Below are 13,959 nucleotides of genomic sequence, written 5' to 3' on the forward strand. Positions count from 1 at the left end.
TTAAGGAGTGAGGAAACTGTAATTAACCTGGACTTGATTTATGACCCAAATGTAGAAACAATGATGTGATGAAAATGCGATTTCTACGGTCCGTTTCTTTCACCTGTTTTTCCGTTTCCTCCAAGGTAACAAGACCCACTTGGACGAGGAATTTGATGAGCCGATATACAGACAACAGAGGGATTAAAGAAGAAGTTTGACAACCTGATACACAGATTTTTGATGAACTATGCCATGGATCCCCAGTTTCCCTAGAAATTTTAAAATTACGCTAGCCCAACACTTTTGTAAATCTATGGACATTGACAGCTTTTGCTCGCACCTTATGGGCAAAAGCACAAAGAAGACTGCATTCAACAGACACCAAACAAGACCTCAATCGACGACTGTACATTTACCTGACATAGAATACCACCGCATTTACCGTAATTATGTATTTTCTTCATTTCTACAACCCTCAGGTAATGACACACATAGTCGATAGGGAATACAGGCACAGATATCAGCAATCACATATCTCCCCCATTCATGTATCATCAACTAAAATGTGCTCCCCCATTTTGTTACAACCAAAGCCGAAAAGAGCTCGGTAAAGTTTGACAGCCCATCCACAGACCCGTACCACGGGATAAGAAGGAATTCACATGTATACTTCGCAATACCTCGAAGCTTGATTTAAAACACGTACGGCACGATGATACATGACCCCCAAGCACGGATTCATACACACATGCTTCTGCTATCTCACTAGGTCATACCCTTTTCCTACCATCTCCTCTCCTCCCTTACCCAACCATGTAAATGTATTAACCCCTAACATATATTTTTCTCTTTTTGAAATGTTTTCAGGAAGTGGCAGTTATTGTTGACTGCCAAAGGGTGGACTGTCAAAGTCAGAAAAATATCTCTATGCACACTACCATATTTGCACCTCACACAGGTCCGTGCTGCGCATGCGTACGCTCTCCCGTGCGTACGCATACTCACAGTCGCGGGCACCCGCAGGCGCACGGTATGCGTATTTACGGTAGAGTTTATGTGATCGTAGCGTCCGACTCAATCGTTACATATTTTCAGTAATAATGTATTTTGTAGATCATGGTCCCTTTGATAGATTCTGAAAGTTTAGTTAACATAGCATGTTCCTGAACAGAGGGATCCCTCTTTGTATTGTACGAAGGGTCTAACAGGGGTCATACAGTGGTGTTTGGTACCCATCGGAAGAGTATTTAAATAGCAATATTCCGGTGTTGGTTTGGAGCAGATTAATCGCTCGTGCGAATAGTTATGGACATAAGAAGTTTATGTCCATTTACTATTATTTGTTCTTATTTAGTCATGCGGCGGGAAACTCAGTATCCCACCCACCTGAACAGTTGGAAACAGTCACAACTTACCTGTATGAATCAACCTATGACCTTTTGTTATAGTGCGAAGCCGAATTCCTGTGTCCAATGAACAATAAGATTGTAGGGACCATTGAATTGCATTGTGTGTGGGGCATAAATAGGCAGGCCGACCATATCCAGTTCACTCTCTTCAACGGTTCTCATTGCTGATAATCGGGAGCTGGATATCGAGGCGCATGCGATCGTTTCCCCTTGTGCGTAAGTGTTTCTCCGCAACTATATTGATCTTCTTGTTATTGTGGGCCAATCTCTCTCATTCTCTCTCTCTCTCTCCTTCCCTTTCTCTCTCATTTTCCTTTAAATTGAATTGTATTGTATTTCCTGTGTAGTTATATGGTCAGGTAGTCTATGTTATATTGTAGTGTATGACTTGTATTGTGTTTAACTCTTTTGCAAGTATAGCATTCATAATATATATTTTAGGCGTTGGACCCTGAGCACGGTATCTGTGTGTTTCTTATAGTATTAAGTATTCTCAGAGCGTCGGTGACGCTCGAACAGCTTTTAAGGTAATAAGGTTATACTGTGTTGCATTTACTCTCTAACATTACACTAAGGTTTTACTGCACAATACACTGTTTATGGTTTAGATACAAAGGTTTAATATAGTGAGCGTCAGCGCCGCTGGTGATCTCCTCGTGGTCCCGAGCGTTCGCTACGCTATAGCGAATCATTACGTTTGTTAACAGCCAATAACGTGCCTGCCTGTGATCTCTTGGCCGTGAGTGAACGTGACGCTTGAGCGTCTCGATCACGGCAAAGCGATTGTTACGCAACTAGCGTACCCTTACGGTACTTCATACATAAATAGCGTACAGTGTTCTTGGACCTCATAAAGGGTATTATATACGATAAATATTTAGCTTTATCAATATCCTGGAGGGTATAGCAATGAGTGAACATTCTAGATATCCTTCCCCCAACCAGCCCAGCCATTAAATCATTAACACCCACACTTAATAAGCACTCGCCTCCCAAACCCCCCCCCCCCCCCCATACACACACACACCTCCTGTATTGCATTAATAGAACCTGCAAAATATTATTAGCCACCAAACAAGGCTACATCATATTAATAGTCCTCTACTGGTGCTATATTTCATGTCTAACTTCCACATTACAATAATAGCACAACCAGCCCTCACATTAAAATGTGCATTAAAAGCCCCAATATTAAATTAATAATCCCTACATCTCTCGTATTGCATTAATACAAAACCATCGCTTTCACCAGCTAGGCTGGTCTGTAGACAATTTTTGTGGGGGGGATAGAATTCCTGGTGTGTTGGAGCATGGAGGAGGAGCTGGCCCATATGGTGGTTAGGGAGGTGAGGGAACAGAGGTAGAACTAGAAGAGAGAAGACGCAAGAAATAAGAGGAAGAGCAGAGGGGGAATGACTGTAGGAACAGGATGGAAGCCAAACAATCAGGGTGAAGCTGTACCCCTTGCCTGACTAGCTGGCCCCCTGTCTGTCAGACTTCCTGGGGTGTTGGGGCATGAACGAGGAGCTGGCCCATATGGATGTTATGGAGGTGAGGAACACAGTGAGAACTAGAGGAGAGAACAGGTGAGAAATAAGAGGAGGAGCAGAGGGGTATGAGTGTAGGTACAAGACAATCACGACATAGCTGTGGACCTTGCCTGACTAGCTGCGCCCCCTGTCTGCCAGACTTCCCAGTATGTTGGGGAATGGATGAGGAGCTGGCCAATATGGATGTTATGGAGGTGAGGAACACAGGGAGAACTAGAAGAGAGAACAGTTGAGATATAAGTGGAGGAGCTGAGGGGTATGAGTGTAAGAACAAGACAATCACGACATAGCTATGGACCTTGCCTGACTAGCTGCGCCCCCTGTCTGCCAGCTTAGGCATCCTGCCCTTGACTGACAGACAGGGAGATGAGCCAGGGCAGGGTCGGATAAATGCCGTCAACATTAAGGCATTTATCAGTGACTGAAAATAAATAAAAATAAATAATAATAATAATAGGTTTAAAGGGACGCTGACACTATTACTGTTATATTATTTTTGTACTATTCATACAATGTAAATAATAGAGGCTGCTTGCACCACTCATCATTAGTGCAGTCCATTGTTTGATTTCTCTTTCCCAACATAACTTCATTTAATCAGTCTGAGGAGTGAAAATCATTTTACAATACAATAAACGCTTGTTACCCCAGTAACAAGGGTTGGGTAGTAGTTTGACATCATTGATGTCGTGGCCACACACAGCAAGGACAGAGAATATAACAGCGTGGGGAAAGAAGTGACAGACACGGCCCCTTTGCTTGGTCACGTCCAGTTCAGAGGCTAACACAGAAACGGGTTTAGCCTACTACACATCCCCTTGTGTTAGCCACAATGGGGGTAATTTCAAGTTGATCGCAGCAGGAATTTTTTTAGCAGTTGGGCAAAACCATGTGCACTGCAGGGGAGGCAGATATAACATGTGCAGAGAGAGTTAGATTTGGGTGTGGTGAGTTCAATCTGCAATCTAATTTGCAGTGTAAAAATAAATCAGCCAGTATTTACCCTGCACAGAAACAAAATAACCCACCCAAATCTAACTCTTTCTGCACATGTTACATCTGCCTCCCCTGCAGTGCACATGGTTTTGCCCAACTGCTAAAAAAAATCCTGCTGCGATCAACTCAGAATTACCCCCAATGTCGCTATTTCCTGTAGGATTTGCTTCCATAATCTGGGTGTCTCAGAAGGGACGCTGTCATAACATATGGGCCCTCATTCCGAGTTGATCGCTCGTTAGCTACTTTTAGCAGCCGTGCAAATGCATAGTCACCGGCGCCGCCCACGGGGGAGTGTATTTTCGCTTTGCAAGTGTGCGAACGGATGTGCAGCCGAGCTCTGCAAAAACAGTTTGTGCAGTTTCTGAGTAGCTCTGGACTTACTCAGCCGCTGCGATCACTTCAGTCTTTTTGGTCCCGGAATTGACGTCAGACACCCGCCCTGCAAACACTTGGACACGCCTGCGTTTTCCCTACCACTCCCAGAAAACGGTCAGTTGCCACCCACAAACGCTCTCTTCCTGTCACTCTCCTTGCGATCGGCTGTGCGAATGGATTCTTCGTTAAATCCATCGCTCAGCTACGATCCGCTTTGTACCCATACGACGCGCCTGCGCATTGCGGTGCATACGCATGCGCAGTAGTTACCTGATCACTGCGCTGCGAAAAATAAGAATTTACTCACCGGTAATTCTATTTCTCGTAGTCCGTAGTGGATGCTGGGAACTCCGTAAGGACCATGGGGAATAGCGGGCTCCGAAGGAGGCTGGGCACTCTAGAAAGATCTTAGACTACCTGGTGTGCACTGGCTCCTCCCACTATGACCCTCCTCCAAGCCTCAGTTAGGTACTGTGCCCGGACGAGCGTACACAATAAGGAAGGATTTTGAATCCCGGGTAAGACTCATACCAGCCACACCAATCACACCGTACAACTCGTGATATGAAACACAGTTAACAGTATGAAACAATAGAGCCTCTCAACAGATGGCTCAACAATAACCCGATTTAGTTAACAATAACTATGTACAAGTATTGCAGATAAACCGCACTTGGGATGGGCGCCCAGCATCCACTACGGACTACGAGAAATAGAATTACCGGTGAGTAAATTCTTATTTTCTCTAACGTCCTAGTGGATGCTAAGAACTCCGTAAGGACCATGGGGATTATACCAAAGCTCCCAAACGGGCGGGAGAGTGCGGATGACTCTGCAGCACTGAATGAGAGAACTCCAGGTCCTCCTCAGCCAGGGTATCAAATTTGTAGAATTTTGCAAACGTGTTTGCCCCTGACCAAGTAGCTGCTCGGCAAAGTTGTAAAGCCGAGACCTCTCGGGCAGCCGCCCAAGATGAGCCCACCTTCCTTGTGGAATGGGCATTGACAGATTTTGGCTGTGGCAGGCCTGCCACAGTATGTGCAAGCTGAATTGTACTACAAATCCAACGAGCAATAGTCTGCTTAGAAGCAGGAGCACCCAGCTTGTTAGGTGCATATAGGATAAACAGCGAGTCAGATTTTCTGACTCTAGCCGTTCTGGAAACATATATTTTCAGTGCCCTGACAACGTCTAGCAACTTGGAGTCCTCCAAGTCCCTAGTAGCCTAGGCACCACAATAGGCTGGTTCAGGTGAAACGCTGACACCACCTTTGGGAGAAACTGGGGACGAGTCCTCAATTCTGCCCTATCCATATGGAAAATCAAATAAGGGCTTTTACAAGACAAAGCCGCCAACTTTGATACTCGCCTGGCAGAAGCCAAGGCCAATAACATAACCACCTTCCACGTGAGATATTTCAGATCCACGGTTTTTAGTGGTTCAAACCAATGTGATTTTAAGAAACTCAACACCACGTTGAGATCCCAAGGTGCCACAGGAGGCACAAACGGGGGCTGACTCTGCAGCACTCCTTTTATAAATGTCTGAACTTCAGGTACTGAAGCTAGTTCTTTTTGAAAGAAAATCGACAGAGACGAGATCTGTACCTTAATGGAACCCAATTTAAGGCCCATAGTCACTCCTGCTTGCAGGAAATGCAGAAATCGACCTAGTTGAAATTCCTCTGTTGGGGCCCTTTCGGCCTCACACCATGCAACATATTTTCGCCATATGCGGTGATAATGAGTTGCTGTAACCTCTTTCCTGGCTTTAGTAAGCGTAGGAATGACTTCCTCCGGAATGCCCTTTTCCTTCAGGATCCGGCGTTCAACCGCCATGCCGACAAACGCAGCCGCGGTAAGTCTTGGAACAGACAGGGCCCCTGCTGCCGCAGGTCCTGTCTGAGTGGCAGAGGCCATGGGTCCTCTGATATAAATTCTTGAAGTTCTGGGTACCAAGCTCTTCTTGGCCATCCACGAGTATCGTTCTTACTCCTCGCCTTCTTATTATTCTCAGTACCTTTGGTATGAGAGGCAGAGGGGAGAACACATAAACCGACTGGTACACCCACGGTGTTACCAGAGCATCCATAGCTATCGCCTGAGGGTCCCTTGACCCGGTGCAATATCTTTTATAGCTTTTTGTTGAGGCGGGACGCCATCATGTCCACCTGTGGCCTTTCCCAATGGTGTACAATCCTATTGGAAGACTTCTGGAGGAAGTCCCCATTCTCCCGGGTGGAGGTCGTGTCTGTTGAGAAGATCTGCTTCCCAGTTGTCCACTCCGGGAATGAACACTGCTGACAGTGCTAACACATGATTTTCCGCCTATCGGAGAATCCTTGTGGCTTCTGCCATCGCCATCCTGCTTCTTGTGCCGCCCTGTTGGTTTACATGGGCGACTGCCGTGATGTTGTCTGATTGGATCAGTACCGGCTGGTTTTGAAGCAGAGGCCTTGCCGGCCTCAGGGCATTGTAAATGGCCCTCAGGTCCAGAATATTTATGTGTAGGGAAATAACCTGACTTGACCAAAGTCCCTGGAAATTTCTTCCCTGTGTGACTGCCTCCCAGCCTCAAAGGCTGGAATCCATGGTCACTAGGACCTAGTCCTGTATGCCGAACCTGCGGCCCTCTTGAAGATGGGCACTCTGCAGCCACCACAGTAGAGATACCCTGGTCCTTGGAGACAGGGTTATCAGCCTATGCATCGGAAGATGCGATCCGGACCACTTGTCCAACAGGTCCCTCTGAAAAGTTCTTGTATGGAACCTGCCTAATGGGATTGCTTCGTAGGAAGCTACCATTTTTCCCAGGACTCGCGTGCAATTATGCACCGCTACCTATTTTGGCTTCAGGAGGTCTCTGACTAGAGATGACAACTCCTTGGCTTTCTCCTCCGGGAGAAACACTATTTCTGGTTTATGTCCAGAACCATCCCCTGGAACACTAGACGTGTCATAGGAACCAGCTGTGACTTTGGACTGTTTAGAATCCAACCATGCTGTTGTAGCACTTTCCAAAATAGTGCTACCCCGACTACCAACTGCTCCTTGGACCTCGCCCTTATAACGAGATTGTCCAAGTACGGGATAATTACAACTCCCTTTTTTTGAAGGAGTATCAACATTTCGGCCATTACCTTGATAAAACACCCTCGGTGCCATGTACAGTCCAAACGGCAGTGTCTGGACTTGGTAATGGTAATCCTGTACCACAAATCTGAGGTACTCCTGGCGAGGATGGTAAATGGGGACATGCAGGTAAGCATCCTTGATGTCCCAGGATACCATGTAATCCCCCTCGTCCAGGCTTGGAATAACCGCCCTGAGCGATTCCATCTTGAACTTGAATTTTTGTGTTCAAGGATTTTAAATATAAAATGGGTCACACCGAACCATGCGGTTTCGGTACCCCAACCCGTGTGGAATAGTAACCCCGTCCTTGTTGAAGTAGGGGCACCTTGAGTATTACCTGCTGGGAATACCGCTTATTAATTGCCTCTAGCACAGCCTCCCTGCCTGAGGGAGTTGTCAGCAAGGCATATTTTAGGAAACGGCTGGGGGGAGACATCTCGAATTCCAGCTTGTACCCCTGAAATGCTACTTGAAAGAAACAGGGATCCACCTGTGAGCGAGCCCACTAATTGCTGAAATTTTTGAGACGGCCCCCCACCGTACCTGGCTACACCTGTGGAGCACCCGCGTCATGGTGTGGCCTCACAGGAGGCGGGGGAAGAATCTTGATTCTGGGAACAGGCTGACTGGTGCAGCTTTTTTCCCTCTACCCTTGTCTCTGTACAGAAAGGAAGCGCCATTTGACCCGCTTGCTTTTCTGAAGCCGAAAGGACTGTACCTTTGTCTGTGAGGAAACCTGAGGTAAAATTATTTCTTCCCAGCAGTTGCTGTGGATACGAGGTCCCAGAGACCATCCCCAAATAATTCCTCACCCTTATAAGGCTCTCTATGCGCTTTTTAAGTCAGCATCACCTGTCCAGTGACAGGTCTCTAATACCCTCCTGATAGAATGGACATTACATTTATTTTGGATGCCAGTCGGCAAAATATCCCTCTGTGCATCCCCCATATATAAGACGACGTCTTTAATATGTTTTTATGTTTGCCAACTAGTATCCCTGTTTGACAGGGTCACCGACCACGCTGCAGCAGCACTATCTGCAGGTCTCAGTCTAGTACCTGAGTGTGTAAATACAGACTTCAGGATAGCCTCCTGTTTTTTATCAACAGGTACCTATTAAAGTGGCCGTATCCTAAGACGGCAGTGCCACCTTTTTTGACAAACGTGTGAGCGCCTTATCCACCCTAGGGGATATCTCCCAGCGTAACTTATCCACCTGGCGGGAAAGGGTACGCCATCAGTAACTTTTTATAAATTACCAGTTTCTTAACGGGGGAACCCACGCTTTCACACACTTCATTTATTCATCTGATGGGGGAACAAAACACTGCCTGTTTTTTCTCCCCAAACCTAAAACCCATTTTTAGAGGTGCTTGGGTTAAAGTCAGAAATGTATAACACATTTTTTATTGCCGGGATCACGTCACGGATGTTCCTAGTGGATTGTGTATATGTCTCCACCTTGTCGACACTGGAGTCAGACTCCGTGTCGACATCTGTGTCTGCCATCTGAGAGAGCGGGCGTTTTTGAGCCCCTGATGGCCTTTGAGACGCCTGGGCAGGCGCGGGCTGCGAAGCCGGCTGTCCCACAGCTGTTACGTCATCCACCCTTTTATGTAAGGAGTTGACACTGTCGGTTAATACCTTTCACCTATCCATCCACTCTGGTGTCGGCCCCAGAGGGGGCGACATCACATATATCGGCCTCTGTTCTGTCACCATATAAGCCTCCTCATTTAACATGTCGACACAGCCGTACCGACACACCGCAGACACACAGGGAATGCTCTAAACGAGGACAGGACCCACAAAAGCCCTTTGGGGGGACAGAGTAAGAGTATGCCAGCACACACCAGAGCGCTATATATATACAGGGACTAACTGAGTTATGTCCCTAATAGCTTTTATATAATATACTGTATACAGTGCCAATTTTAATGCCCCCCCTCTCTTTTCCCTCTTACTGTACTGTAGAATTGCAGGGAAGAGCCAGGGAGCTTCCCTCCAGCCGAGCTGTGAGGGAAAAAATGGCGCCAGTGTGCTGAGGAGATAGGCTCCGCCCCTTTTTCGCGGCCTATTCTCCCGTTTTTTATGGAATTCTGGCAGGGGTATTTACCTCATATATAGCCCCTGGGGCCATATATTGAGGTATTTTTGCCAGCCAAGGTGTTTTTATTGCTGCCTCAGGGCGCCCCCCCCAGCGCCCTGCACCCTCAGTGACCGGAGTGTGAAGTGTGTGAGAGGAGCAATGGCGCACAGCTGCAGTGCTGTGCGCTACCTTGGTGAAGACAGAGTCTTCATGCCGCCGATTTTCCGGACCATCTTCTTGCTTCTGGCTCTGTAAGGGGGACGGCGGCGCGGCTCCGGGACCGAACATCAAGGCTGGGCCTGCGGTCGATCCCTCTGGAGCTAATGGTGTCCAGTAGCCTAAGAAGCCCAATCCGGCTGCAAGCAGGCGAGTTCGCTTCTTCTCCCCTTAGTCCCTCGCTGCAGTGAGCCTGTTGCCAGCAGGTCTCACTGAAAATAACAAATTCTAAGACTATAACTTTCTAAGAGCTCAGGAGAGCCCCTAGTGTGCATCCAACCTCGGCCGGGCACGAAATCTAACTGAGGCTTGGAGGAGGGTCATAGTGGGAGGAGCCAGTGCACACCAGGTAGTCTAAGATCTTTCTAGAGTGCCCAGCCTCCTTCGGAGCCCGCTATTCCCCATGGTCCTTACGGAGTTCCCAGCATCCACTAGGACGTTAGAGAAAAGGGCAGCGAGCGATCAACTCGGAATGACCCCCATTGTTCTCAGTGATACAGTTGGCATTGACGTTTGTGTCAGGGGCTTACAATTTGTAACTGAAACAAAGATGTCATTGAAGCAACTGATTTCTTTTCCAGGTCCCCACTTCTGTGTGCTGCGAGAGTTGCCCCCCTGGATTCAGGAAAGCCCCCCGAGAAGGTGAGCCCTTCTGCTGCTACGATTGTATCCCATGCTCGGACGGAGAGATCTCCAACCAGACTGGTATGTGCTTCACATCTCCTTCCATAGAGTCATATGCAGAATATCGCTGTGCCTGTCTGGTAACAATTACTAGCAATCATCCAAACAGAGCTCTGCTCCGAAACAGGTCATTCTGCAAAGGTGCAAAGCCCCAGCGATGTAGGACCCACAGCTCCCTATGTGGCCGCTTAGAGACATATTTGTTTATCTATGGGTAATTCTGAGTCTGACACATCAGCAATTGCAAAAGTGAAATGGTGTCGCAGTGTGATGCGTACACATCATTCCGAATGGGTCTGCAATGGGTGCTACATGCGACTCATACTCATTGGAGTGATCCACATTGGCACAAGGGAAATCCCCAGTGAGCCCCACGGGATGTGGGCCCCACTCCCTCTTTCTAAGGGTTAATAATTTTGTGGAGCAGGATCATGGATGACTTTGGGTGCTTGGTCTGTTTCTATGGAAAATACAGTAAGACGACCTCTCCTGTCAAGCAAAGTGGGTGGTCCTGACACAACCCTGTCCCCTCCTTTATAAAGGGGCCTCTCCAATGATTGGCTAAGTCCCCCTTTGGTGGCTGGCCACACCTCTTAAGCTTGGACTCCTACCACTGTAGTCCCCGGTGGGCTCTTCAAGCCCCAGTCCAACACTGGACAACCTCTGCTTTTATTCAGCATTCTGCAGAAATTCTGTTCTCCTCTGTATTTGTGAATCAGTATGTTACGGAATGACAACTGGCAATTCACTCTTCATTGTGTCTGGGTTGTCTGGGTTGTAACTGTAGACACTCAAAGCCAAATTGCACTGGTAACGTTTTGTGGTCAAATGCGGAATGGGTTTTGCGCATCTGTATTGTGACAATGATGACCGGTGTGATACGTGGGCCTGGCGTTCGGGGTGTCAGAGGTCAGAAGACCAATAGCGGCATCCCGATGGAGAGAGTCCCGCCAGGGGTTGGGTAAGTATAGTTACCCTAACCTCCTTACCCTAACCCTCAATTCTCACAGCCTAACTCTAACTCTCCCTTCCCCACAGCCAAACACTTACCCTCCCCGGTGGTGGCTAAAACCCCCGTGGCCTAACCCTAAGAGACCCGGCCAACTGTCGGGATTTCAGCATGGGTATTACATCTGATGCTGGTCTTCTGGCCACGTCTCGGGATTCCAGGACCGAGTTTTCAACTGCCGGCATCCTGAACGTATCCCATGGTGACAGTTGTATTGTTTATTATAAAGGAGTGTTCTATAATGTGCATTACATGATTATTGAAGATTAAACAATGCAATAATACAGATTTGATTTCAAAAATAATAATAAAATAACATGGTCTGTAAAGAGATAGAAGGCAGCAAAAGATAACACAATATACCAAATGTGGTAACAATTTACCAGGTGTGCAGAGCAGGTTAGGCTCAGCCATTCAATGTGCTGCACACTTATACCCTCAGTCATGATATCCCGCTCAGTGATGTCATATCCCACTCGGTGATGTCATTTATTGCCTCTATGAGCCACTCATGGTTTGCAAGATCCTCATAGTTAATACTTTTATGTAATGTCTGTGCCTCTTTCATTAATTACTGACCCTCCAAGATGACCAATATCACCTGTAACATCGATCTGATTCCGATGTCTGCACCTACGTCAGTAGACTGGTAAATTCATTAATTGAGAAGGGTGGGGTTTTTTTTGTTTGGAACACCAACTAATTCACCGCTGTTCACTGCAAAGGAAAGATAATTGGGAATGGATGGAAGGGGCCACGCTGGAAGGTAATTGTACACCACTGCATGAAAAAGTCACAAAAATTTCATGAAGTCCATATAAATGATAATACACCAACATTGTAGGAAAACACTAAGTGGAATCTGTGTACTTTAATATTCCTTTGCTTTCTCAGATACCACCGACTGCATGAGGTGCCCCGAGGAACAATGGTCCAATGAGAACCGTGTCAGATGCATCCCAAAAGTGATTGAGTTCCTCTCGTACGAGGAGCCGCTGGGCATTGCTCTGTCCAGCATCAGTGGGGTTTGCTCTCTAGTGACTCTCTCAGTTCTCTGCATCTTCATAAGGTTCAGGGACACGCCGCTGGTCAAAGCCAACAACCGACACCTGAGCTATCTGCTGCTGGTGGCTCTCCTCTTCTGCTTCCTCTGCTCATTCCTATTCATTGGCCGGCCTTCCACCATAACCTGCCTTGTCCGGCAAGCGATATTTGGGACCATATTTTCACTCTGTGTGTCATGTATCTTTGCCAAAACTATTACAGTCGTCATCGCGTTTAATGCCACGAAGCCCAATAGCTCCCTCAGGAAATGGGTGGGTTCCTCCATTCCAAATTCCATGATACTCACTGGCTCAGGCATACAAAGTGTAATCTGCATCTCATGGGTGATAATGTACCCATCATTTCCGGAAGTCAACATGAAGGACTCCAAAGGAGTAATCACAGTTGAATGCAAGGAAGGATCGATCATATTCTTCTACATTATGTTGGGGTTCTTGGGGTCTTTAGCCATTTTGACACTTATAATAGCATTTCTGGCCAGAAACCTTCCCGACGGCTTCAACGAGACCAAGTTCATCACGTTCAGCATGTTGGTCTTCACCAGTGTCTGGATTTCTTTTATCCCAGCCTATGTCAGCACCAAGGGAAAGTATATGGTAGCCGTGGAAATCTTTGCCATTCTCTCATCAAGCCTCGGCCTGATTTGCTGCATCTTCGCCCCGAAATGTCATATCATCATTCTCAGGCCGCACATGAACACGAGGGACTATTTAATTTCAAAGAACCAATCTTTAAAAAGAAATGAAATTCATTAAACTACTTTGGAAAAAATAATTACTAAATTAATTTAATAAATAAAGTCACAGCAATTTTCCTTTGTTATGTTAACGGTTATTGTTGGATTTTTGGTGGCAACGCACTTATGTATTCATTCACTGGTTTATTTGTTTGCAGAATTCTTACCTTAGTTATAATCTATTAAAAACCCAAAACATAAATTTACTGCCTGCAAAGAAGTATTGTCCAAAATATTTTCTTTTTCAATATAGTTCTGTTTTTCTATATATCCCTGAAAAAGTATGTTCACCACAATGAAACGTTGGATAAATAATAAATATGTGTGCTTTCAGCCGTTTATAGCATGAAAAACGTCACTTATATTCTATAAGTCCTGGAGTAACATTCCTTTTAGTATGTTGTGGAAGGATAGATTAGATTAGATAGATAGATAGATAGATAGATAGATAGATAGATAGATAGATAGATAGATAGATAGATAGATAGATATGAGATGATAGATGTGAGATGATAGATAGATAGATAGATAGATAGATAGATAGATAGATAGATAGATAGATAGATAGATAGATAGATAGATAGATATGAGATGATAGATATGAGATAGATAGATAGATAGATAGATAGATAGATAGATAGATAGATAGATAGATAGATAGATAGAGATACAGTAGATTCCAACATAGTGTATAAGCCACTTTTATTCA

At 46.1% G+C, this 13,959-nt stretch overlaps 1 protein-coding gene across 1 annotated transcript in view; it reads left to right on the forward strand.

Annotated features, from left to right (window-relative positions):
• LOC134958858 (extracellular calcium-sensing receptor-like) overlaps positions 1–13,269 on the forward strand; it is a 46,165-nt gene extending 32,896 nt beyond the window's left edge. The window contains exons 4-5 of the mRNA XM_063941564.1: positions 10,338–10,461; positions 12,344–13,269. Coding sequence (XP_063797634.1) covers positions 10,338–10,461; positions 12,344–13,269 — 1,050 coding nt within the window. The remainder of the gene's footprint in view (positions 1–10,337; positions 10,462–12,343) is intronic.
• Positions 13,270–13,959: the final 690 nt, after the last annotated feature.

Source organism: Pseudophryne corroboree, chromosome 9 (assembly GCF_028390025.1).
Source record: "Pseudophryne corroboree isolate aPseCor3 chromosome 9, aPseCor3.hap2, whole genome shotgun sequence".
Lineage (NCBI taxonomy): Eukaryota > Metazoa > Chordata > Amphibia > Anura > Myobatrachidae > Pseudophryne > Pseudophryne corroboree.